Source organism: Grammomys surdaster, unplaced genomic scaffold (genome assembly GCF_004785775.1).
Source record: "Grammomys surdaster isolate TR1022 unplaced genomic scaffold, NIH_TR_1.0 194, whole genome shotgun sequence".
In the NCBI taxonomy this organism is placed as follows: Eukaryota; Metazoa; Chordata; class Mammalia; order Rodentia; family Muridae; genus Grammomys; species Grammomys surdaster.
In genome coordinates, this window is record NW_021604639.1 from 2,926,181 (window position 1) to 2,950,626 (window position 24,446).

Consider the following 24,446-nt stretch of genomic DNA (forward strand, 5'->3'; position numbering starts at 1 on the left):
TTCTGGTTCCTAATTGTGGATGCAGCTGCTTCAAGCTCCTGTTGCCTTGACATTCCCATCATGATCAAGGTATCCTCTAACTGTCAGCCAGGACAAAGCCTCTCTCCCTTAAATTTCTTTTATTCAAGTATTTAAGCACAGCCACAGGAAATGAAACTAAGAAACTGAACCCCGTAAGAATCATAGAATATGAGCTCCACCTCTCACACTGTGTTGTCTTGCTGTCCATCTGCAGTCTTTCTTCGTGGACCACAACAGTCGAGCTACTACTTTCATTGATCCCCGAATCCCTCTTCAGAATGGCCGTCTTCCCAATCATCTGACCCACCGACAGCACCTCCAGAGGCTCCGGAGTTACAGTGCTGGAGAGGTATGTTCTCTCTGCCTTGAATCATTGTTTCCAAGTCTCGGCTCTTCTCTGGAGCCATGAAATTTTTCTTAATTTCTTAGTTTTCATGATCTAGAGGTGTATGTCCTGTGAGAGATGAAGGCATATTGATATTTTTGCAGTGGAAGAATGAATGATTATTGTGGGGTGCCCGATTAGCTGCCTTGATATATCTCAGGCTGTCTTCCTTCTGTTCTTTCTTTTAGTCAAGCCACCTTTACTAAAAATCTATCTGGTTTTAAGGAAACTCAATACATAATGTTAAGAGACCTCTATACAAACATAGGATATCAAAAGTATACTACTGCCGATCAGTAGCCTGAAAATGCTACTAAAAGGACAGAATTGGTGATGTTCTGTGTATGACTGTCTTAAAACCTTTCTTTTTTTTGTTTTGTTTTGTTTTGTTTTGTTTTGTATCGAGACAGGGTTTCTCTGTGTAGCCCTGGCTGTCCTGGAACTCACGCTGTAGACCAGGCTAGCCTGGAACTCAGAAATTCGCCTGCCTCTGCCTCCCGAGTGCTGGGATTAAAGGTGTGCACCACCACTGCCGAAAACCTTTCTTAAAAATGTTCTCTCCACAATCCCCATCAAAATTTCAACTCAATTCTTCATAAAGTTAGAAAGAGCAATTCTCAAATTCATTTAGAATAACAAAACACCCAGGATAGCGAAAACTATTCTCAATAATAAATGAACTTCAGGGAGAAATCACCATACCTGACCTCAAGTTATACTACAGAGCAATAGTGATTTAAAAACCAAAAACTAAATGGTATTGATACAGAGATAGGCAGGTAAATCAATGGAATAGAATTGAAGACCAAGAAATGAACCCAAACACCTATGTCACTTGATCTTTGACAAAGAAGCTAAAACCATCCAGTAGAAAAAAAAGACAACATTTTCAACAAATGGTGTTGGTTCAAAACTGGAGGACAGCACGTAGAAGAATGCAAATCGATGCATTCTTATCTCCCTGTACAAAGCTCAAGTCCAAGTGGATCAACGACCTCCACGTAAAACCAGATACACTGAAATTGACAGAAGAGAAAGTGGGGAAGTGTCTAAAACACATAGGCACAGGGAAAATTTTTCTGAAGAGAATACCAGTAGCTCATGCTCTAAGATCAATAATTGACAAATGAGACCTCATAGAATTGAAATGCTTTGTAAGGTAAAAGACACTGTCAATAGGACAAAACAGCAGTTCACAGATTGGGAAAAAATCTTTACCAACCTCACATCTGATAGAGGGCTAATATCCAAAATATAAATAACTCAAGAAGTTAGCCAGAGAACCAAATAACCCTATAAAAATGGGGTACAGAGATAAACAGAGAATTCTCAACTGAGACATATAAAATGGCTGAAAAGCACATAAAGAAATGTTCAACATTCTTATTCATCAGGGAAATGCAAATCAAAACAACCCTGAGATTCCACCTCACCGATGAGAATGTCAAAGACCAAAAACTCAGGTGACATCAGATCCTAGCGAGGATATGGAGAAAGAGGAACACTTCTCCATTGCTGGTGGGACTATAAGCTGGTAAAACCACTTTGGAAATCAATCTGGCATGTCCTGAGAAAATTGGAAATAGTTCTACTTGAAGACCCAGCTATACCACTACTGAGCATATACCTGAAAGATGCTCCAACACATAGCAAGGACACATGCTCTACTGTGTTTATAGCAGCCTTCTTTATAATAGTCAGATGCTAGAAACAACCCAGATGTTCCTCAACAAAAGAATGGATATAGAAAATGTGGTACATTTACACAATAGAGTATTACTCAGCTATTAAAAACAATGAATTCATGAAATTCTTAGGCAAATGGATGGAACTAGAAAATATCCTGAGTGAGGTAACCCAATCACAAAAGAACACACATGGTATGCACTCACTGATAATTGGATATTAGCCCAAAAGCTGACAATTCCCACAATACAATCCACAGACCATAGGGAGCTCAAGAAGAAATAAGACCAATGTACGGCCGTGTCTGACATCAATGGGAGGGGAGGCCATTGATCCTGTGGAGGTTTGATATCCCAACATAGGGGAATGCTGGAGTGGTGGGGTAGGAGTGGGTGGGTGGGTGGGTGGGGGGGTGGGGAACCCTCATAGAGGCAAAGGGTATGGGGGAGAGGGCAGATGTGGGACGGGGGTTTGTGGAGGGGTAACTAGGAAGGGGGATATCATTTGAGATGTAAATGAATGGAATGATTAATTTTTTAAAAAAATGTTCTCTCCGTAAGACCCTGGAGAGAACTTCAGTAATACAACCATGGACTAATAATTGACAGAGAACTGAAAAGAAAAAAATAAAACCATGCCCTGTAAATACTCTATCCCCATCCTATAGTCTCTTCCCTGGTTTTATCTTCTTTTCCCACTTATGATTACTTTCTGCTGAGCAATGAAAGTCTTCGGGCTTTTTGAAGGATCATATTCATTACCTTTCTAAATTCATTTGGCTTCTTAAACTTTTCAGTCTGAGTTAATTTTCCCAGTAAGCATGTGAGCTCAGAAGTAAGCACCATTTTTTTCTGAAGCGTACCTTCAACACTAATTCTCCATGGAGCCAAGGAGGACGCCCTTTCTGTTTAAAAGTCTTATTCATTTCAACATAATCCACCAAGTTACAATAACTTCCTTGGAAATGAGGCAAAAAGGATCTCCTAAAGTCATGTCCCCAAGTCTTCTGGAGCTCAAATTTCAGATGTATCTATTTCTATAATTTCTGTCTATAATTTATCACTTAATCCACACACATATGATCATCAAGAATTCTCTCATTACTACGTATAAACACACATTAATGTGAACTGGAATAATTACCTCCAAGGAAAAACCCATACCATTTCAGTTTCAGAAAAATTTTTTACATGTTTATTAATTGGTGAAGAAAATACGGAGACTGATACTGGCTAATCTACTCAGCAAACATTATTCACTGCTGTAAGTTGTGTCCACTTGCTTGAGACTAAAGTGAACTGCAACAGTTCCAGCTCTGAAGGCTGGTTTCTAACTACACCAGCTGAGCAGAGTTGAGTATGGAAGTATGACTTAGTTATTCTATGAGGGACAGGTCCTTTGTGACTAGAATTTAATCCCCTTTTAAGTATTGTAACTAGGTTCTTTTCAAAATTGTTAAATATATTAAGGCTTAATTATCATACTTTTCAAGTTTTATAGTCTAGCTGATATATCTTACAAACATTTCAAAGTGGAAAATCTATACTGTCTTGTTTCTGTTTGTTTGGTTGGTTGGTTAGTTGGTTGGTTGCTTAGTTGCTTGGTTGGTTGGTTGATTTGCTTTGATTTTGAGACAGGGTCTCACCCAAGTAACCTGAACTGGTTGAGAACTAGGCTAGCCTAAAACTTCTTATTCCCTGATTTTATTTCCAGGCATCTAAGATTACAACCATGTACCACAATGCTGGGCTCTAAGGTCTTAAGAGACAAAATGTATATGGACTCATCATAGAAAAATTACTACATGTTTTAGATCTTAGGAGCTTGATTAATTTTCAAAACTGACCTATGTTTCAATTACTCATCATAAAATATGTATGTTAAGCTAAACAAAGATATCACAGATTTTGCAGTCTGGTAGTAGGGTTTAATATAAATAAACACTTTACAGTCAAGCATTAGTTAGAATCCCAGTTCTCTCTCCTATAATTGAAAACATTGGTTAAAATTATATTTTGAAACTCTAGATTTTATATGTGTAAATTGGATATAATAATTTTATTTGGTAAAAAATGTGATAATAAAGATACAATATAGAAAGAAACCAGAGCAGTCATTGGAATAACAGATGCTAAACCTAGAGAGCCATTTGAGGATGGTGAACACTACCTAAAGAGCAGGTACATCCCTCATCAGTACTGAAGTTCAATACCGACTGTCTCAAAAGAAAGCCATAGATTTATATTTCTACTAATGCTTATATAGAATTTATTTCTCTAGTGTTTCTGGTCAGTGCACTGATTAGTGTTCATAACGTTTGGCCCAATCATTTTTACAAAATGACACACCCAACATTCCACTTACTCAATTTTTAAAATTTGCTTGGTTTTTTGTCACTTTAAAGATTTTAACTTTGTTTTCTGAATCTAGGTGATACCAAGATATTTTAACTTTCATGCAGAAAAGAAAATGGTCTTCAAGGGAAATCTGTAATTGATGGCAGATTTCCAATCCTACACTTTTATTTTAAATTAGGCCTCAGAAGTCTCTAGAAACAGAGGAGCATCTTTGCTGGCCAGGCCAGGGCACAGCCTAATAGCTGCTATTCGAAGCCAACATCAACATGAGTCCTTGCCACTGGGTATGTATTCTTAGTCATTGAGCCTCCAGCAACCCAATGCTTAAAATACTGCTCTTTCCTGTGAACCCTTCAACAGTCCCACATATTCATTCTCTTCTTTTCTTTTGAGACAGGTTCTCACAGAGTACATTTAGATCTCCTGCCACACTTTATGTAGGCTAAGCTATGTACGAATCTTTCTGCCCTATTTTCTGTTGTGTATAGTGAGCCCTGAGAGGAAGAAGTACGCTACAGTGGTCCCATGTAGGGCTATGTACTCCACAGTCACCTACTCTCTACATTTTGACCAGTTGTGAGTCCCTGCAGGAACCACTATCCACTGAACAAAGATTCTCTGATGAGCATCGCAAGTTGTACTCCTCTGTGGGTACAAAGATAAATATAAAAATGGCAGTCTGAAACTTTGCCTATTTATCAGCATAATAATGGTAGGTTCTCCCCTAAGCCTATGACCTCCTCAGTCATAGTTCTTTATCAGGTTTAGAGTACCAGACTTGGGATCTTTCCTGCAGAGCAGATCCTAAATCAGTTTTTAAAAGGGTCGGTTACCCTCTGTCTCATTAATGCCATCACTGCACCAATGGGAATTCTTGATTGACAGCTGGATAAGATGGTTGTTCTTCATAGTCTTTAGTCTATGATTCTCTTTCCACGTGTGTAGGATGAAAGCTTGCACAGTCATTATTCCCAATTTCAACTATTTAATCTCAAAGCACTTGTATTAAGCAGAATGAGGTGAGAATCTAAATAATGTATATTTTCATTCCTGTGACTGGAAAGTCAACAAAAAGCCATGGCAGCAAGGGTCCAACACTCAGAAAAGGATTTCCTTGAGCTCACAAAAAGATCTTTTTGTCATAATAACTTTGGGAAAGAACCGTTAAGTACAGATGTTACTGCAGGAGAGCTGTGCAGATCTTCACCTTCCCTCTAATAGATGAAGTAGCCCTGTCCTGTCATTCACAGATGGCCGCTCAGGTCCAGTTCACTTTCACTCATGTCCTTTAAGATACTAATGCTATTGTGTCCTGTTTCTATACTGGAGCTTGGCTTACTTAAGAGTACTTCAAATGATTACATTATTGCCTATTATCGAGTGGGCATTTTATGATCATCTTCCTCACTGTTCTGCATTTTTTTTTCTGTTTCAGCATACAATGACAAGATTGTGGCATTTCTTCGCCAGCCAAACATTTTTGAAATGCTGCAAGAACGTCAGCCAAGCTTGGCAAGAAACCATACACTCAGGTAGGGTTCATCTCCCAACCCTAGAGTACTTGATCCTTCCAGGTTTTCTTCCAGGTTGGAAAGCAACACTATGGAGAGGAGCCAGTGAGGCTTGTGACACCTTCATCCCTGTGTATAAGTTTTAGGTTGAGTTCTAAAAGAGGAAGGGTCCAGTGTTCTGGAAAGTTGCTCAGAGAAGGTAATCCTATCAAATTTCACAATGTTAAAATTATTTCCACTGACTTGAAGGAAAGCAGACAAGAAACAACATAGTTTTTATAAACAATACTTATATAAAGCACAATCTAAATTATTTTTAGCTTTGAAATATAATTCTTTCATTGCTAAAACAATTAGATGACAACCTTCAAAAATAAGCAAACACAAAGTATTATGTGTAACTACTTAAATCCAAGTATATGGGAGTCATGTTAGATATTTTTACTCCTCTTTCTATTTTAGTTATCTTATTTATTTACATTCCAAATGTTGTTCCCCGCCCCCACCTTCCCGGTCACTCCTCCAAAAACTCTCCACCCCATCCCCCATCCCCTTTGCCTCTGAGAGGGTGCTCCCCCACCCACCCCAATCATTCTCCTCATATTCTTTTCCCTGGAGTTTCAAGTCTTTACAGGATTAGACACAAACTCTCCCACTAAGGTCAGACAAGGCAGTCCTCTGCTACATATGTGCCTGGGGCCACGCACCAGCCCATGTATGCACTTTGGTTGGTGGCTTAGTCTCTGGAAGCTCCTAGGGGTCTGGTTAGTTCATACTGTTGGTCTTCCTATGGAGTTGCCATCCCCTTCAGCTCCTTCAATCCTTCTCCAAACTCTTCCATAGGATCCCAGACTTCAGTCTAATGGTTGACTGTAAGTATCTGCATTTGTCTCTATCACCTACTGGTAGAACCTCTCGGAGAACAGCTATTCTAGGCTTCTGTCCTCTGCCATCCTTGTGGTTGAATTTATCTTGATTTTTCAGAAGTTTTTGCCTTCTAGCTGAAGAAAGTAAGTCTTTACAATGCAATAAGGGCCTTCCATCTTTCACAGCATTCTCAAAGATAATATTTGGGTTATATGGCAGGAAGAGATTTTAATATAATTACATCATTTTTCTCTTCCACTTGCTCTCTTTAACATACCCTTTCTTGCTTTTTATACACACACACACACACACACACACATACACACAACCTGTTTGGTCTGTACAGTGTTACTTGTGTATATGTTCAGGGTTGACGGTTTGGCACTGAATAACCACCTGCTTCTCTTCCCTGTAGAATAGCACTTTTCCTGCCCTAAGCATCCCTTAGTTACCTGTAGGTCTTTATCTTGAGGCAGTGATATAATCTCTTTTTAGCTAATGTCTAGGCAGTCATCTTGGTGAGACTTTATGGATATGGCTTCTAACAATCCAAAAAGACTCTTACAGCAATTTTACATCAATCTCCCTGTTCCTCTGGCTCCAACAATCTTTTCACCCACTCTTCTGCAATGATCTCTGAGCCTTAGTTACAAGGAGTTGTTGTATTGTAAATGTATCAGTTGGGACTGAGCTCTAAAGATCTGAATTTTGGTTGGTTGTGATTTTCTGTAATAGTTTCTGCCTGTTGCAAAGAGAAGTTGCTTTGATGAGAGGTGAGGACTGCATTTATCTGTGGTATAAAGATACATTTATAATGCAGTTAGGGATAATAATAGTAAATAGTAAAGTGGTAAATAGTAAATAGTAAAGTGGTAGTTTTGGGCTCTCCTCAAAACTCTGTGATTTATAAACTCTGGCTAGTTAGCTAGGTTTCCAGTTACATATGTATGTAATGACAATTCATGACAGAAAGAGACCATGGATTCAGAAGAAAGCAAAGAGGGCTTTGAAACAAGACAAGGGGGAGGGGAAAACGTGTACTTGTATGATAATCTTAAAAAAAATAATAATTCAATTTCCCAGCTATTGTGAATAAGCAGATATGAACATGACTGAGTAAGTACCTGAGGAGCAGATCTGAGAAGGTCGTAGAGTGGGTTCAGTTTTAGCTTTCTGGGAATTCTACACATGATTTCAATGGTGGCTGGATCAGTTTTTGATCCATCAGCAGTGGATAAAAGCTTCCATTTCCTCACAGCCGGTCCATCATTTGTTGTTAGTTGTTTTCTTGATATGTGCCATTATGACTCAGGTAAGATGAAATTTCAAAATTGTTTTAGAAGAAACTCTGACCAACTCGAGAATGGCTCTGGCAGGCCTTGCCCTTCTCCCTAGTTCCTTCTCTCTGCCTTGCTAAAAACTATTAGATTTCATTCCTAAAGCTAGCTACCAAGGTCTACTCACTTAGGCTGACTGCCCAAGGTCCCACTATCAAAGTATTGAAGTCCAGCAATCAAAACCCTCTTTTGTTTATCTAATTAACATTCCCAACTAAAATTAAACACTTCATCCTAACATGGAGTTTCCCGTTTGCCTTTATAAACTGCAGGTTTATGGGTCACATCTGTCTCCTATTTGGAAGCAGTCCTTTATCCCCCAGGATAAATAAAATACTTCCTCCTCTCTCTTGTTCCCGTCCCTTCCCTCTCAGTCTTTACTTCCTGTCTTTTTCATATATTCCCTGCCCTTTGTCCCTCTGTCAAATAAATCTCCTTTTGTTCTGAGAACTTAGTCTTAGGGGTCCTGGGCCTATAATAATCTCTTATAGTTTTGATTACTAATTTCCCTTATTGCTAGGATAATAAACAATTTTAAAAGAAATACCTTATCCATATCTTTCTTCTTTTGAGAATACTCTGTTCATGTTCCAGGCTCATGTTTTAATGGATCATTTGGGTTTTTTTTTTTACTGATTAAGTTCTTTATATATTCTAATATTCTCTATCAGATATATATTTGTCAAAGGTTCTCTCCCATCCTGCGGGCTTCTTCTTTACCCTATTGATTGTCCCAGTATGTTTTCCTCTTGTTGAACAGATCTTAAGTTTAATTATACAGCTATTGGTTACCACCAAGGTATGAGTGACCCATGGCCCTACTGTATACCTTTAGGGTTATCGTCCTATGAAGGTTGTTGTCATGGTTCATAGGCATCATAGCTGGGTAGAACTGTTAGTCACTTCCATCCTTTGGAAGCTTGCATGGTGCTTTCTGGTTGCTTTCCTTCTTTAGAAGCTTTCGGGTCAGATCCATCTCAGGGTCCTCTAGTCCCTGTTTCTTAAGTGCATGGTGTTTTCAGCAATAAGAGTTTACCTTGCAGCTCTGCAGAGGAGCCAAGGGCAGTAACAATAGCCTATAATATTTTGGGGGACTCTTGGAAAATCCTGACCAACAACTCAAATGAGGGCTTCTATGCCTGGTTTCGGAGGGTGGTGTTAAATGGTCTTTGCCTCTTGCAGGGGGTATTGTCAGCCAAGATGAGTAAATTCTACTTAAATTATATATGCATATTTATACACTGACTTACTCACATGTATTATAAGTATTTCTAGATAGAGAGTTAAGGAGCTGGGCTTCTGTTACCCACTGAACCCCAGAGAGAAGCCACCGTGAACATCTCCAGGTTTTGCTTATAGCAATTACTGCAGTAGTGTTTTATCTCAAATGAAGTTGAACCCCAAGTCATGCCTCTGTTCAACAACATATTACATATTTTAAAGAGTCCCCAAAGATTCCCTTACCTTTCAAAAACATCCCTATTCTACAATAATAATTACAGAAAAAAAACTTCAGTTTTATAGGGAGTGGGGATGCATGGGAGGTATTCAAGGGGGAGAGATAGTGGTAGAAATATAAATATAGTACTCATATATGACATTCTCAAAAAAATAAGTTAAATCAAAAGCTTAATATTTACTTTTGTGCTATAAACAGCTAAGAAATAGACTCAGCCTACATGTTCATCAGTAGATGAATGGATAAAGGAAAACTGATGCATACACAATACAGAATTATATTTGCCATAAAGAAAAAATGGAAACATAACATTGAAAGAAAATGAGTAGAAATTATTTTAAGCAAAAGAAACCAGATTGTTAAGACAAATATTGACTCTTTTCTTCATATATAGATTCTGAATCTGAAGTTTTAGATATGTGTGTGGAAAAGGCTCATTTACACACTATCAGGCTTCAGGATTATGTTGTTATAACATGAATGGACCTAGATGTCTATTCATCTGTTGATGGACATTTGTTTTACTACCACTTTATGGATATTAGGAATGAAGTCCTTTTCTAGGACTATGCTGTGTAAGGCTCTGTCTTCTGAACCACACTGTACACCTTCATAAGGTCAGCTGTGTCTACTTACCAGAGTCCATCACACATTAGGCTGTTGAGATTCCCACCAAGAAAGATGCAGCCAGCCTCTTCTCCCAGTCATTTGCATGCAATTCTGCTCTAATGCTTGTGGCCTCAGGATTTCAGAGAGGGCCTTGAATATATAGGGTGGGGAAAGCTAGGGGAAAGGAAACTTCATTGTTTATTCTGTAGGGAAGATATCACCCATGCTTCCAGTGCAGCTGTTCTGGGATCTTTCATGGTCCTGTAGGCAACCCCTTACCCATGATGCACAAGAAGACCAATAAATGAAATGGTTAACCATGAAAAAAAAAACCTTAAAGAAAATGCCCATATATCTGGAGTCACTGTCAGAGAGAGAACAACATTGCACTGGCAGTAGTCCCTGCTGGGGTAAACCAAGTGAATGGTATATGTGATATCTTCATGCTTTCATTTTTAATTATTTTTTATTGAGTCTCACATGATATAAAAATATAAATTTTATTAAAAATATAAATATTTAAGAATAAAACAATCCTTAAATTTTCCCCAAATTTAGCTGCATAAAGACAAATTTAACTCACTTAAAGCATGCATGTGTAGGGTGATTACTGAAGATAGTGGCGTTGCTATTATCAGAAAGCAAATTGAAAAGTCAATATGAGCAAAATCAATACTCCTTACCATAGACTTACTTGATGCAATTTTCTAGATTAGAGTTGGAGATCAGAATGGGTAACCTGTAACTAAACCAAGACAGACTGAGATCTGAGCTTTGACTAAACCTGTATGTCCTGGTCATTCTAAGGCTCCAGGGCTCCCTCTGCTCCCATTGTGGCATTATTCATTTTCTATCAGGCAGGAAGATTTCCCTAGAGACAGCCTTCACTTTGTTCTTTTGTGACTCCCAATATACCTTGAGCGAAGAGAGGTCTTTTCACAGTTCACGCCTAGCTTTACTGTGGTCTTCTCTGTCTCAAGCATACTCTGACTTTGCTATGCTCAACTTCAGACTCTTTATGTGAGTCTCAGAAGGAGCCATCTCTTGAAAAGCTTCCAAGCAATTCAAAGATGACCTTTGAGTACTATGAAATGAACCAGATGTTGGGTGGAATGCTGTTAGCCATGTTGCAAGAAAGGATAAAAATAAATCTAAAGTGATTTATTCATTCCTTAGCTTTTGAGTTGATATGTAATTCTCATTCTCTTTTCAAATTATTCTAGGGAGAAAATCCATTATATTCGGACAGAGGGCAATCATGGGCTTGAGAAATTGTCCTGTGATGCAGATCTAGTCATTTTGCTGAGGTAAGAGGTTGGACCTGAGACCTTCATGAAAAGCTACAGTGGAGAAGTTGGAGAAGGCCTTGAAACCAGCTTGAAAAGGATGAGAATCACACTTTCCATTTGCTCTAGAAGATCATAGAAGCAGAGATTCTGTCCTTGATTGACAGCCCTTGCTGTGCATACTTATTGTTAGATGTGCAACTAGAGCATTAGGAGCTGTTATGTATAGTTTTATGCTACCACCTTTGCTCCTGGATCTGAGACTGCACTATCAGCCCCTACCTGGCTTCCCTTTTGCTCTACCCACCTTTAGCTCTGGGACGTGATGCTACCAGCCCCCTCCCAGCTTCCCTTGAATCTGAGGATAAATGACACATACACAGTTTGTTCCTTTACAACTTGCCTTCTTGGCAGATTTGCTGGGTGCTAATATCTTCTGCCTAGAAAAATATACCCTTACCAATTTATTATCTCTGTCGCTCCACCTGATCTAAACTTTAGTGGCTAGTTCCACCTAGCCCCTGTTAAACATCCTTGGCCACCCACATGTAGTAGTGGCCACAGGTCCCAGTTCCCTTCACCCATGCCCCTCACATGGTTTCTGTGTTCTTCTTCCTCCAAACCATGGCAGAAAAAAAAAACCCTCTCTCCTTCCTTGCCTTTTCTTCCTGGGACCCAGAAGTACTGCCTATACCTTCCATTCAGCAATTGACCCTGGGCTTTCTTTATTGACAAGTCAAGAACCAATTGGGGAACAGGAACTTAGCATCAGAACTGCCCCCTTCAAGGGGCTGTGAAGTTCTTAATGGAGACTTTGTTGTAGGGCTAACAAAGGGTTAAAGAACCAGAGAATTTGCAAGTGGGGATTCTAACTGCTCTTTCAAAGTCTGTGTATACTTCTTCATGGGGAGGACAACTAACTTTCCTCTTTTTAACCTTGACAGTCTCTTTGAAGAAGAGATCATGTCCTATGTCCCCCTGCAATCTGCCTTCCACCCTGGATATAGCTTCTCTCCCCGCTGTTCACCCTGTTCTTCACCCCAGAACTCCCCAGGTAACTTGGAATTCTGGCCTAGTGTGTGTTTTCTTAGTGGTCCTGTGTGTTTTCACCGACTGAAATCGAATACATACAGACATACAGTTGTGTGTGTGAGTGCATGTGTTCTCTCTCTCTCTCTCTCTCTCTCTCTCCATCCTAATCAAAAGTACACTGTAAATCGGGTATTGACAAACTAAACTTCTGCCTGTTTTTATAGTTTCCCCAAGCTACAGTGGGACTTGTTTATGTTTCTAAATGATTGAGAAAGAAAATAAAATATATTCTAATAACTATCCCAAGCCAGCCTAAAGCTCATGGCTATATTGAGATAGCCTCCCAGATACTGAGATTACAGGAGTGTGATATGCCCAAGTGAACAATAAAATCAAACTCAGTATCTCTAAGTAATGATTCTAGAAATCTGCCCATGCTTGGCCATATTTATATTTTCTGTGGGAGATTTCATATTTACAGCAGTAGATATGAGCAATACTAGCAAAATTGTATTGCCTTAAAAGCCTACTTTATTTACTCTCTGTCCCCTTATAAAGCTGGATCCATACCTTAACCTGTCATTCTGCCCTAATGGCCACTCCAAGCATTTCAAAGGCATTTATTACGGGCAAAAGAAAGTTTGCATAGAAATGGTGTGCAGGTCTTCGTTTATTTTAGCAAAAATATTAAAATGTTGACTATCTGATACTGTGGGTCATACAGTGTCTTCAATGTTCTTCAGATTTGTTTTATATTTTGGTCTTATAAGTGTCCCTTCTAAGAATGTTGCTTTATACAAATACATACCACAGAGGAATATTTATGGCTATTTCAGAAGCTGTTGGAAATTCTGTTCTAATCTTAAGCCCATATTCATTGATTTTTTTTTAAATAAAACTCATGGAAGGCTTTTTAAAATCAAGCACTCTAAACTAACTCAATCCAAAGGCATATCAGTTTTGATATTTATATGCTGAAGAATGACGACAGTAGGAAAATACTAAAATGTGTTTGTCTTCTGTAATAATTCGTGTCGTGCAGTAGTCTCCAAGCTACACTGAGGTGTTCAGGCAGTGTTCATTGAAATCACAAGCCATGACAGCATGCACAGTGCAAAGAATACATGTAGTATGTTCAGACCAAATCTGCAATAAGGTTGTGTGGAGTACAAGAGAGTTCTGCCAGACACACTGAGGACTCATTTGGTTTTGAATTAACTTATAGTTATTGTGTGTTCAGAAAAAATTAACGCAGCTTCCATATTCAGTTACACAGTTCATGAAATGTTGATCTAATATAAACCCCTAAATGTGTGAGTCCTAGCATATAAGCATATTTTTCTTCTCAGCATCAGTATCAGTACAGATGCATGGAACATTACACATGCTAAGGTCCTCTTGTTTCATTCTACATTCAGTCATCAACTTATAAGAAAACTTTGAAATGAGCAAGTCAAGACAATTCTCATGGATGTGCTTTTAACAGAAACACACTTGAATGATTAAAGTGGAACATATACACATTCCAATCAGGATCCACTTTCTCATTGCTATTTTAATTCTATTTAATATAAAAGTTATTGTGTGGTGACAATGAAAGGGATTTCTTAGAGATGGCCACTAAGGCTCGGGACATGTTTCCATGGCTCTGCTGTCACCCTGCACAGGTGTTCCTGAATTAAAAGTCATAGCTATCACTATGTGCTTCTCTGTACAGGTTTACAGAGAGCCAGCGCAAGAGCCCCTTCACCTTACCGAAGGGATTTTGAAGCTAAGCTCCGCAATTTCTACCGAAAACTGGAAGCCAAAGGATTTGGACAGGGTCCGGGTAAAATTAAGTGAGTACCTAGTACTGGGCCCTAAATTAAGGGAGTTACCTTTTTTATCTATTCACATTTTGCATCTGCAACATTGGATATATTAATATGGTAACACTATGGCCTGAAAGGAATAAATAGGAAAATTAGAAAATTGGAGGAAAAATGAATAATGTGCAAGTAATTGGAAGGGAGAAGACAGGAAAAAGAGAAAGAACTATAGATTTAATACAAAGAGGTACATGGCATCATCAACAGACCTTTCCAGAAAACAGAGACCCCTAACCCAAGCTAAAATCCTATATTTCCATTCATATAAGAGTAATCAAGGCAATCTTTGTGAACTCTTTGCAACTTTGCAATGAAGTCAAGTAAAAACAGTGTTACCTTCCCCATGGGTTTATTATTTTCATTGAAAAGCTGAGCTCAAATTTAAAATCGTAACTTAAGATACCTCCTAACCTAAGACACATGATACCACTTAACAAAACAATAATTTTAAATACAGTTGGGTGTGTCAGGTGATAAGCATACGTGTGTTCTTTGAGTGTCAGCATTTTGAATGTGTCAAGCCCAGTACCAAACGGACAGAACCTCTGTCTTGTCTTTCCCTCTCTCACTAGAAGTTAATGAGTGGAGCTATACTAATGAGTACTCAGGATTGGCACACAGCAGTGCTCAGCAGCCTGATGTCACTGCTTCCATTCACCATGATCTTTTATTCTCAGGCTCATCATCCGTCGAGATCACTTGTTGGAGGGGACCTTCAATCAGGTGATGGCATACTCCCGGAAGGAGCTCCAGAGAAACAAGCTCTACATCACCTTTGTTGGAGAGGAGGGGTGAGGCACCAGGAGCTTCATACAGATCAGTGTGGGGAACTCAAATCCCAGGAATGAGAGGAAATGTCTCTTAGAAAAAAATAGAGTGGCTACAAACCACTGGCCTAATGTGGTTCTAAGTATAAACTCTTAGTAAGCTTTCCTCTCCCTAGGCACTCTCAAGCCTTCTTTCAAGGCCTTCTTTCTCTTTAAAGAAAAAGAAAAAAAAGAAAAAATTCTGAGTTACTGGCATGTCCCAAAGTCTGAGATCCCGAGACCAAAGTATAATATAAATAAAAATCCTGAACAATTGAACATTTACTTTATAGCTGGTATACATTTCTGAAAATGGAAAAAAACAAAACTCTTCACCCCAAAATGCATATATCGAATTATATACCATAGTTTTCATTCTGTGACTTCATTAATTCCCTAAGTGTGCAATTCAACTACCTTAAAGGCAAATGAAATGGACTTGTAAGGTTGTATGAATATACACACACACACATACTTTCACACACTTTTGTAGGAAATTTTCTTATGTTCCCACAACAAGGCCTTGTTTGCAATGGGTCAGCTGTGTGTTTTATCTTATAGATACTTGATAGTTGAAAGGAAGAAAGTTTAAATATAATTGCTGTAGGAGTTCATTCATAGACATTTGGTTAAAAAGTTCCCCAAAACCAATATTGTAGTCTATACATTGATACTTCCACTTGGAGTTCACTGCAAGGAGAACAGACTGTTCACAGGCCCCATACCTGACAGTCCTCACTAGGATCTGGATTAAAAAAAAAAACTATCACAAAACTGAACTTCCTGGACCTGTGCTTCTTTTGCAGCTTGGACTACAGCGGCCCTTCTCGAGAGTTCTTCTTCCTGTTGTCTCAGGAGCTCTTCAACCCTTACTATGGACTCTTTGAGTATTCTGCGAATGACACTTACACAGTACAGATCAGCCCGATGTCGGCATTTGTAGAAAACTATCTTGAATGGTAAGGTCTCTAATGTTTACTTTTCATATTTAAAACTTGTTGTCTTTTTGAGTCAAAAGTCAGCAACATTTCTCTAGAAAAACTTCATCTGGAGCAGTTAGCCAAGAATAGTTAGATCCCAAGAGCCAAAATCCTAAATTAACACCCACAGACTCAAGAATGCTAATCATTACAGAGAGTGTAAGACATTACAGAGAACCAAAGACACTGATGTTATAACAACTGTCAATTGATGATATAAGATAGAATAATTGCCTACTTAAAATACTCCAAGAAGACATAGATCATAAAAATTGATAATTTTACTGAAATCACAAATAGGCCACTGGATGCATCTCAGAGGTATTCATGGTTTTAAAATTCTCTTGCCTTGAACCAATACGCCTTTAGCATTGGACTTATATCTTACCATAAAATAAAAGTCAGGTGACCTCTAAGCATCCATCTGATTTGAAAATTCAGTGTTTTTTATTGGCTTCTAATAAGGAATTCTATTACCTATTATGAATATGAATATGAAAATTAGAATTTGTCAGTTCGGTGTGGCTCTGTGGGCTCAGTATCTTTTGTTGCTGATGCCTCCAGAAATCTACATAGAACGTTTAGTCACGGACAGCTACATCATCCTCGACCTAATTTGATTATCTCATTGATCTCAGGAGGTCTTTTTTGGGTTCTAGAAATGGATAACACCAGTCCTTTTTAAAGCAGCTCATTTATACTATCATTAAATTAATCTATGGAGAATTCTTAGATGTATTTGTTATTTTTCACATTGCTGTGACAAAATACCAGGTAAAACAAATTAAGAAAGAAAGGTGGATTTCCACTCACAACTTGAGGATGTAATCCATCCCTGGGGAAGCATGTTGCAAGAGTGTGAAATGCTTGGCCATATTGCTCTGCAATCAGGTAGCAGAGACCTATGAATGCTTGCACTCTACATGCTTCCTCCTCTTTATTTAAGTCAAGCACCCTAACCTGTAGAACAATGCAATTCACATGGAGTATGTGTCTTCCCACCACATTTAAATATCTCTAGGAATATCCCTACAGACAAGCTCAAAAGTCTATCTTCCAGATGATTCCAATCCCCATCATGCTTACACTCAAGATTAACTATCACAAGTCTACTCCTTGTAAACTTAATAACCAAACATAAAACTTTAAATTTTTAATACACTTTATTTACAATTTTTTATAAAATACATTTTAGTTTTGTTTGCTCTTTAGTATTTTTTCTAGTTTTATTTTATTGAAAATGGATTTTTTTCATACAAAATATTCTGATTAAAGTATTTGCTCCACCAACTCCTCCAAGATCTTACTCACCTCTCCTCCCATGCAAATCTACACTCTTTTCGTTTCTCATTAGAAAACAAACAAACATTTAAAGAATAACAATATCATAAGATAAAACAAGAACAAACAAACAAACAGGAATAGGGCAAAACAAACAAACAGAAGAAAGAGAATCAAAGAAATAGCTTAAGTAACACACACAAATGCAAATGTAAAGACACACACATTCATACACACAGGAATACCATAAAAAACACAAAACTAAAAGCCATAATATATATGCAAAGGACCTGAAAGGTTATAAAAAGGAGAAGGAGGAGGAGGAAGAGGAGAAGAGGAGGAAGAGAAGTAGAAGAGGAGGAAGAGAAGGAGGAGGAGAAAGAGGAAGAGGAAGAGGAAGAGGAAAGAGAGAGTATGCTCACCATACTAACTTCTGACCTTACTGATCTAAAAGTAATATGATTGTGACACACATGCACAGAGAGAGGTGAGGAGGGAGTAAGAAGAAAATAGCCTCACAAAACGTTATGAGGAAAAGAAATGCCAAAGATGCCATTGAGTTGGTTTTGTATTGGCCAGCTACTGCTGGGTATGAAGCCAGCCCATAAGAGTGGTTTGTATGCCCAGTGAGTTGTTATTGGAGAGAGCTAACTTTTCATTTGTGAGCTATTGAAGATAGCTTCTGTGTTAGGGATATGGGCTTTGTGTCCACTTCTCTCAGCATTAGGACCTCATTTGGTGCAGACCCATGCAGATCCTGTACATGTACCACAGTCTGTGAGTTTGTATGTTCCCTTGCCCTACTGTGTTGAGAGGGCCAGATTTCATTGTATTTCACGGGTGTTTTTGTAATCTTTCCACACCTTCTTTCACAGGGTGGCCTGAGCCTTGAATGGAGGGATGTGATGGAAACATTCCATTTAGGATGGAATGTTTCAAAGTCTCTCCCTTTCTGAACATAGTCCAGCTTTGAGCCTCTGCACTTGTTCCCATCTACTAAAGGAAGAAACAACTCTGATGATAGCTGAACAAGCCACTGATCTACAGATAGAGCAGAATGTTCATCAGAGTAATGTTTGTTCAGTCACCAAGCAACCCAGGCTACTGCCAAGGCTGTCGGTTGCTCTCCACAAACTGACAGTAAGGCCCTATTGCTGAAGACAGTACCTACACAACTCACTGAACATGGAGAAGTCAAACTGCTGTTACCTAAAGCCTTTACCGGTGAACTAGTGTTCATGATACTGGAAAGTACTCTTCATGCTGCCAAAGAAGAAAAATAAACACTAACCCAGCTACAAACTCTAATCTATGATGATGATCTGTCTGCATCTTGCACTAGTCCAATAGTGACACAAAGTTTGTAGAAGTGACCGACCATTATCTGATTGAATTTAAGGCCCATTCCATGATATAGATCACATAGCTGACACTGTTCAAGTGACCATAAAATACATTTTGATCATTTCAGGTATGGGTTCTATCACATGGAGTAGGCCTTAAATCCAACGAACAGTGGTTATTTACCCCCTTAACATTTGTGCCATTATTACACCAATATATATTGTAGGCAGGTTGCTTTTGCAGGTCTCAGGATTTTGGATGGGTGATACTGATGACTACTTTTCTTCTCTGGCAGCATGAAAAGTCAGTTTCAGTACCATGGATACTAGTCAGTAGGGGTGAAGCTTCTAGTCAGGCACTAGCCAAATTTCTCCATATTCAATAATATTATATCACATTCCCGCTCCCTTATCTAATCCAACCCAGTTAACCTCCCTTAAATTCCTTCTATTCCTCAACACTCTCAATTTGATAGTCTGTTTTCTTTTATTACTATTGTTACATACAGTATAGATAGAAACATACATCAATTAAGTAAATAGTGTCTTCAACAATAGGTTTTTACCTTACCATCATCTTGTGAAGGATAACTAATAACCTTGACAATGTTCTGTGATGTTAGTCAGAGGATATAGGACATGTTTAGCCAATGACTCACTAGGATGTAACTTATTCCTGACATTGGACATTTCACTTAGTGGCATAAGATTCTACTTAGGGCATTGTCTCCCCTATTACATAGTGACTTTATATAATCTACTTTTAGATATGTATATGTTTAAGAAAGCTTCCACAGTAGTGGGCTTCAATATGGTTTGTCCTTTATTTTTCAATATGGTTTCTCAAAAGAACTTAATTTTAGTTGACCCTCTCCATATTCCTTCCTTTATTTTGTCCTCTTATAACCCTCCCTATTAATCCTTCTAATCTAGTTTTCCCTTTATCTATTTATAACACTCTATTCTATTTTGCCTTCTTTGAAAGGTTCCTATTTACTCCCTGGCTACTTCCTAGCTACCTAACTTCTATGGCTATTCCAATTGAAACATACATATCTGAAACTTAAAAACTAACATCCTCGCTATCTGAAGAGACCTCCAAAAGTTTCAAAGGACTTTATTGGACTTGATTTACTCTTTTACAATAGAAAAGGGTGTGTACAGCTCTTGACTGTGTATGGCACTTAAAGAAGAATGTTGCCTTTACATAGACAAGACAGGGATGGTTAAAGAGAGCATGAAAAAGGTCGGAGAAGGACCTGAGAAAAGTCAGAGAGAGAAAGAAAGATGAGTGCTGGTACAAGAATTGGTTTTCAACCTCTCCATGGTTGTCAACCCTACTTCCTTTCATCTTGGGACCATTAATTGGGTTATTTTTTGCTTATTTCTTTTGGTCCCTGGGCCTTAAATAGACTAACTTTGTGAAACAACAGATAAATAATTTGGTAGCAAAACCTTTTCAAATACATTATCATAAGTTAGCTATGGAGGACCACAAGACTCAAGATAAGGTTGTTACTCTATCCAGGTTGTTCCCAAAACCCATCTCCACCCAACCTAAAAGAGAGGACTTCCTCTCCTAGACCAAGCAGAGAGGGGCCACCCAGAACCCCCTCTGACTGGAGATCTGAATTCTTGCTTAGGCTGCGGGACTAAGCACTGCAAGGGAATATAAATAATAGTTAAAAATATCTCTCTGGGTTCCCTGAGGGACAAGCCTGACTGCATAGGGGTTGATGTCAAAAGTATCCCCTCTCCAAGAAAAAGACTTCAGGATGAATATGGCCCTCATGCCTCACTGGGCAACAGCAGGGGGACCAGAGCCATTACAAAGTCCCCTTCAAGTACTGGAGGTCAGGCCTCTATCCCTGCCTTTGCAAGATTAGAATTGCCACAGCCCTTCTATACTTAGAGAAGGGAGGAGAGGCCTAAAATCAGCCATAGGCCTAAAATCAGCAATAGACCTCTCATACATGTATACGAACACCAAGTCTTGTGTCTCTGAGGAAAAACATTGAAACAGAGGGCTATAAGCTATTATAATCAGGCAGTTTTTGTGGAAATTTACTGGCCTGAGTAGTCATAGACCTTGCAAATAGATAGCCTTGGCGGATAATACCAACTTAGATAAGGACAAGTGAATCATAGACAGAGTCATAGTGACCTGTCCCCTGAACCTTCACCCAGCCGATACCATGTTCTGAAAGATATCCGTACACCCCCTGAACACCCACGCTCCGTTGTCATCCCCTTCCCCTTGTCCTGCCTTTTTGTGTTTATAACCCCTGTGTGAATAAGTAAAAATTATGATTTGATTTTAAAAAATAAATAAAAATATTTAAAAAAAGAATGTGAAATGAAAAAAACTAATATCCATATATAAAAGAAAAAATGAAATATTTGTCTTTTGGGGTTAGGGTTACCTTACTCAAGTTGTCTGTTTCTAGTTCCAATTATTTACCTGAATGTTTTATTTTCCTTTTACTCTATCCTTTTACTTTTATTTTTCACTTTTTCATTTTTGAAATTGAAGTAGTATTATATTATATCACATTCCCTCTCCCTTATCTCCCTCTAATCCCACCAAGTTAACCTCCCTTAAACTCCTCCCATGCCCCAACACTCTCAACTTGATAGTCTTTTTTCTTTTATTAGGATTGTTACATACATTATAGATATATATGTATGTATATGCACAAATACATATCAATACAACCTATAGAATCAATTTGTGTTGCTTGTATATAGATGGTTTTAAGGCTTCCTACTATGCATTGGACATCCAATGAAGAGGATCATCCCTAGGAGAAGCTAATTCTCCTCTAGTTCTTTGTTACCTTTAGTTCTTTGTCTAGGGATGGGCCACCAAGAACATTTTCCCATCCCATGTTAACGTGTTCATTGAGATTGCCATTCCCTTGTATTGTTTATACGGCCATTCCTAGGAGAGACTTTTCCACATCAGACTTTCTGATATTTGGACTTGTACAATCTTTCCACCTATCTTCATTGATGTTCCCTGATACATAGATATAGGATCTGTGATAAAATGTACCCTTGGGGCTGGGTTCCCCATGAACTGTGGTTCTCTGCATTGCGTATTGTGTCCAGTTGTGTTCTTCTGTGACTGACTCCATTTTTTTGTTGCGAGAAGAAGAGAGACTATATATACATATAACATATACATATGAATATATATTCATCATTCCATTCATTTACATCTCAAAGGATATCCCACTTCCCAGTTACCCCTCCACCAACCACTCATCCCACACCTGCCCCCCCCTTTGCCTGTATGAGGGTGCTTCCCTACCTACCCACTCTCTCCAACCCCACTGCTCCAGCATCCCCCTACACTGGGTCATCAAACATCCCCAGGACCAAGGGCCTTCCTCCTATTGCTGTCAGGCAAGGCTATCCTCTGCTACATATGTATCTGGAGCTATTGATCCCTCCAGGTACACTCCTTGGTTGGTGGTCTAGTCTCTAGGAGAACTGGGTGGTCAGGCGAGCCTATGTTGTTCTTCCAATGGGGTTGCAATCCCCTTCTGCTCCTCCAGTCCTTCCACCAGCACCCCCACCAAGTTCCCTAATCTCAATCTGATGGTTGGCTCCAAGCATCCACATCTGCATTGGTCAGTTGCTGGCTGGACCTCCCAAGGAACCACCACACCAGGTTCCTGTCAGCAAACACCTCTTGACCATAGCAACTGTGTTGGGTTTGGTGTCTGCAGAGATGTTGGATCCCCAGGTGCAGCAGTCCCAGATGGCCCTTCATTAGTCTCTGTTTCATTTTTTTCTCCCTGTTCTTCCTTTGGACAGGAACATTTCTGGGTTAAAATTTTTGAAATGTAGCCCAATCCCTCTACTGGGGGCCATGCCTATCTACTGGAGGTGGTCTCTAAAGGTTCTATCTCCCCCTTCTCTGTGCATTTTGGCTAAAATTAATCCCATTGGGTCCTGGGAACCTCACTTTTCTCTGGTGTCTGGGACACTCCGGTGGCTATTCCCAGTTCCTCATCCCCCCTGCTACATATTTTTGTTCAATTTCCTGACCCTCTTTACTTCTGTCACATCCCCTCTAGTTCCTGATACTGCCCCATTTATTTTCTCCCCCTCTTCTGTCCCTCCTTGGTACCCATCTCCCTTTACCTCCCATGATCATCCTGTTTCCCACTCAACAAAGGACTGAAGCATCGACACCTTGGTCTTCCTTCCTTCTAAGTGGGTTGTATCATGGGCATTGTGAGATTTTGGGCTAATGTCCACTTATCAGTGAGTTCATACCATGTGTGTTCTTTTGTCTCTGGGTTGCCTCACTCAGGATGATATTTTCTAGTTCCATCCATTCGCCTGAGAATTTCATGAAGTCATTGTGTTTAAGAACTGGGTAGTACTCCATTGTGTGAATGTACCACATTTTCTGTATCCATTCTTCTGTTGAGGGACATCAAATTAACTAAAATAAATCAGTAAACTTCCTTTATACAAATGATAAACAGGCTGAGAAAGAAATTAGGGAAACAACTCCATTCACAATAGCCAAAATTAATATATAATATCTTGGTGTAACTCTAAGCAAGTAAGTGAAAGATCTGTTTGACAAGAACTTTAAATCCCTGAAGAAAGAAATCAAAGAAGATCTCAGAAGATGGAAAGATTTCCCATACTCATGGATTGGCAGGATTAATATAATAAAAATGGCCATCTTGCTGAAAGCAATCTATAGGGTCAATGCAATCCCCATCAAAATTCCAACTCAATTTTTAATAGAGTTAGAAAGCAATTCTCAAATTCATTTGGAAGAACAAAAAACCCAAGATAGCGAAAACTATTCTCAACAATAAAAGAACTTCTGGAGGAATCACCATCCCTGACCTCAAGCTGTACTACAGAGCAATAATGATAAAAAACTGCATAGTATTGGTACAGAGACAGGAAGGAAGATCAATGGAATAAAATTGAAGACCCAGAAATTAATCCACACACCTATGGTCACTTGATCTTTTACAAAGGAACTAAAACCATTCAGTGGAAAAAAGACAGCATTTTCAACAAATGGTGCTGGTCCAACTGGAGGTCAGCATGTAAAAGAATGCAAATCGATTCATTCTTATCTCCTTGTACAAAGCTCAAGTCCAAGTGGATCAAGGACCTCCATATTAAACCAGATACACTGAATCTAATAGAAGAGAAAGTGGGGAAGAGCCTCAAATTCTTGGGCACAGGGGAAAAGTTCCTAAGCAGAACACCAATGGTTTATGCTCTAAAATCAAGAATCGACAAATGGGACCTCATAAAATTTTGAAGCTTCTGTAAGCAAATGACACTGTCAATAGGGCAAAATGGTAACCAAGAGACTGGGAAAAGATCTTTATCAATATATACCCGATAGAGGGCTAATATACAGAAAGACTTCTTTGATGTGGGGAGTGGTAGCTACAATTACCTGTGGGTGTGAGGATAAGGTTTAGGAGATAGTAAAGAATTATGCTAGACTAGCAAAGTGGCAGTAGTAGAGTCTTTGCTAATGTTTGTGACTTCCGTAGCCCTGAAAAGCTGCATAGGTTTTCAGTATCAAACATGATTTTCCTCCTGTTGAGTGGGTCTTAAGTCCA

The 24,446-nt window shown here is 38.9% G+C and overlaps 1 protein-coding gene across 1 annotated transcript in view; it reads left to right on the forward strand.

The window, feature by feature from the left end:
- Hecw1 (HECT, C2 and WW domain containing E3 ubiquitin protein ligase 1) overlaps positions 1–24,446 on the forward strand; it is a 145,055-nt gene that overhangs the window by 83,495 nt on the left and 37,114 nt on the right. Inside the window, exons 12-19 of the mRNA XM_028769853.1 lie at positions 236–370; positions 4,628–4,733; positions 5,885–5,981; positions 11,456–11,539; positions 12,463–12,572; positions 14,268–14,388; positions 15,096–15,209; positions 16,031–16,183. Coding sequence (XP_028625686.1) covers positions 236–370; positions 4,628–4,733; positions 5,885–5,981; positions 11,456–11,539; positions 12,463–12,572; positions 14,268–14,388; positions 15,096–15,209; positions 16,031–16,183 — 920 coding nt within the window. The remainder of the gene's footprint in view (positions 1–235; positions 371–4,627; positions 4,734–5,884; positions 5,982–11,455; positions 11,540–12,462; positions 12,573–14,267; positions 14,389–15,095; positions 15,210–16,030; positions 16,184–24,446) is intronic.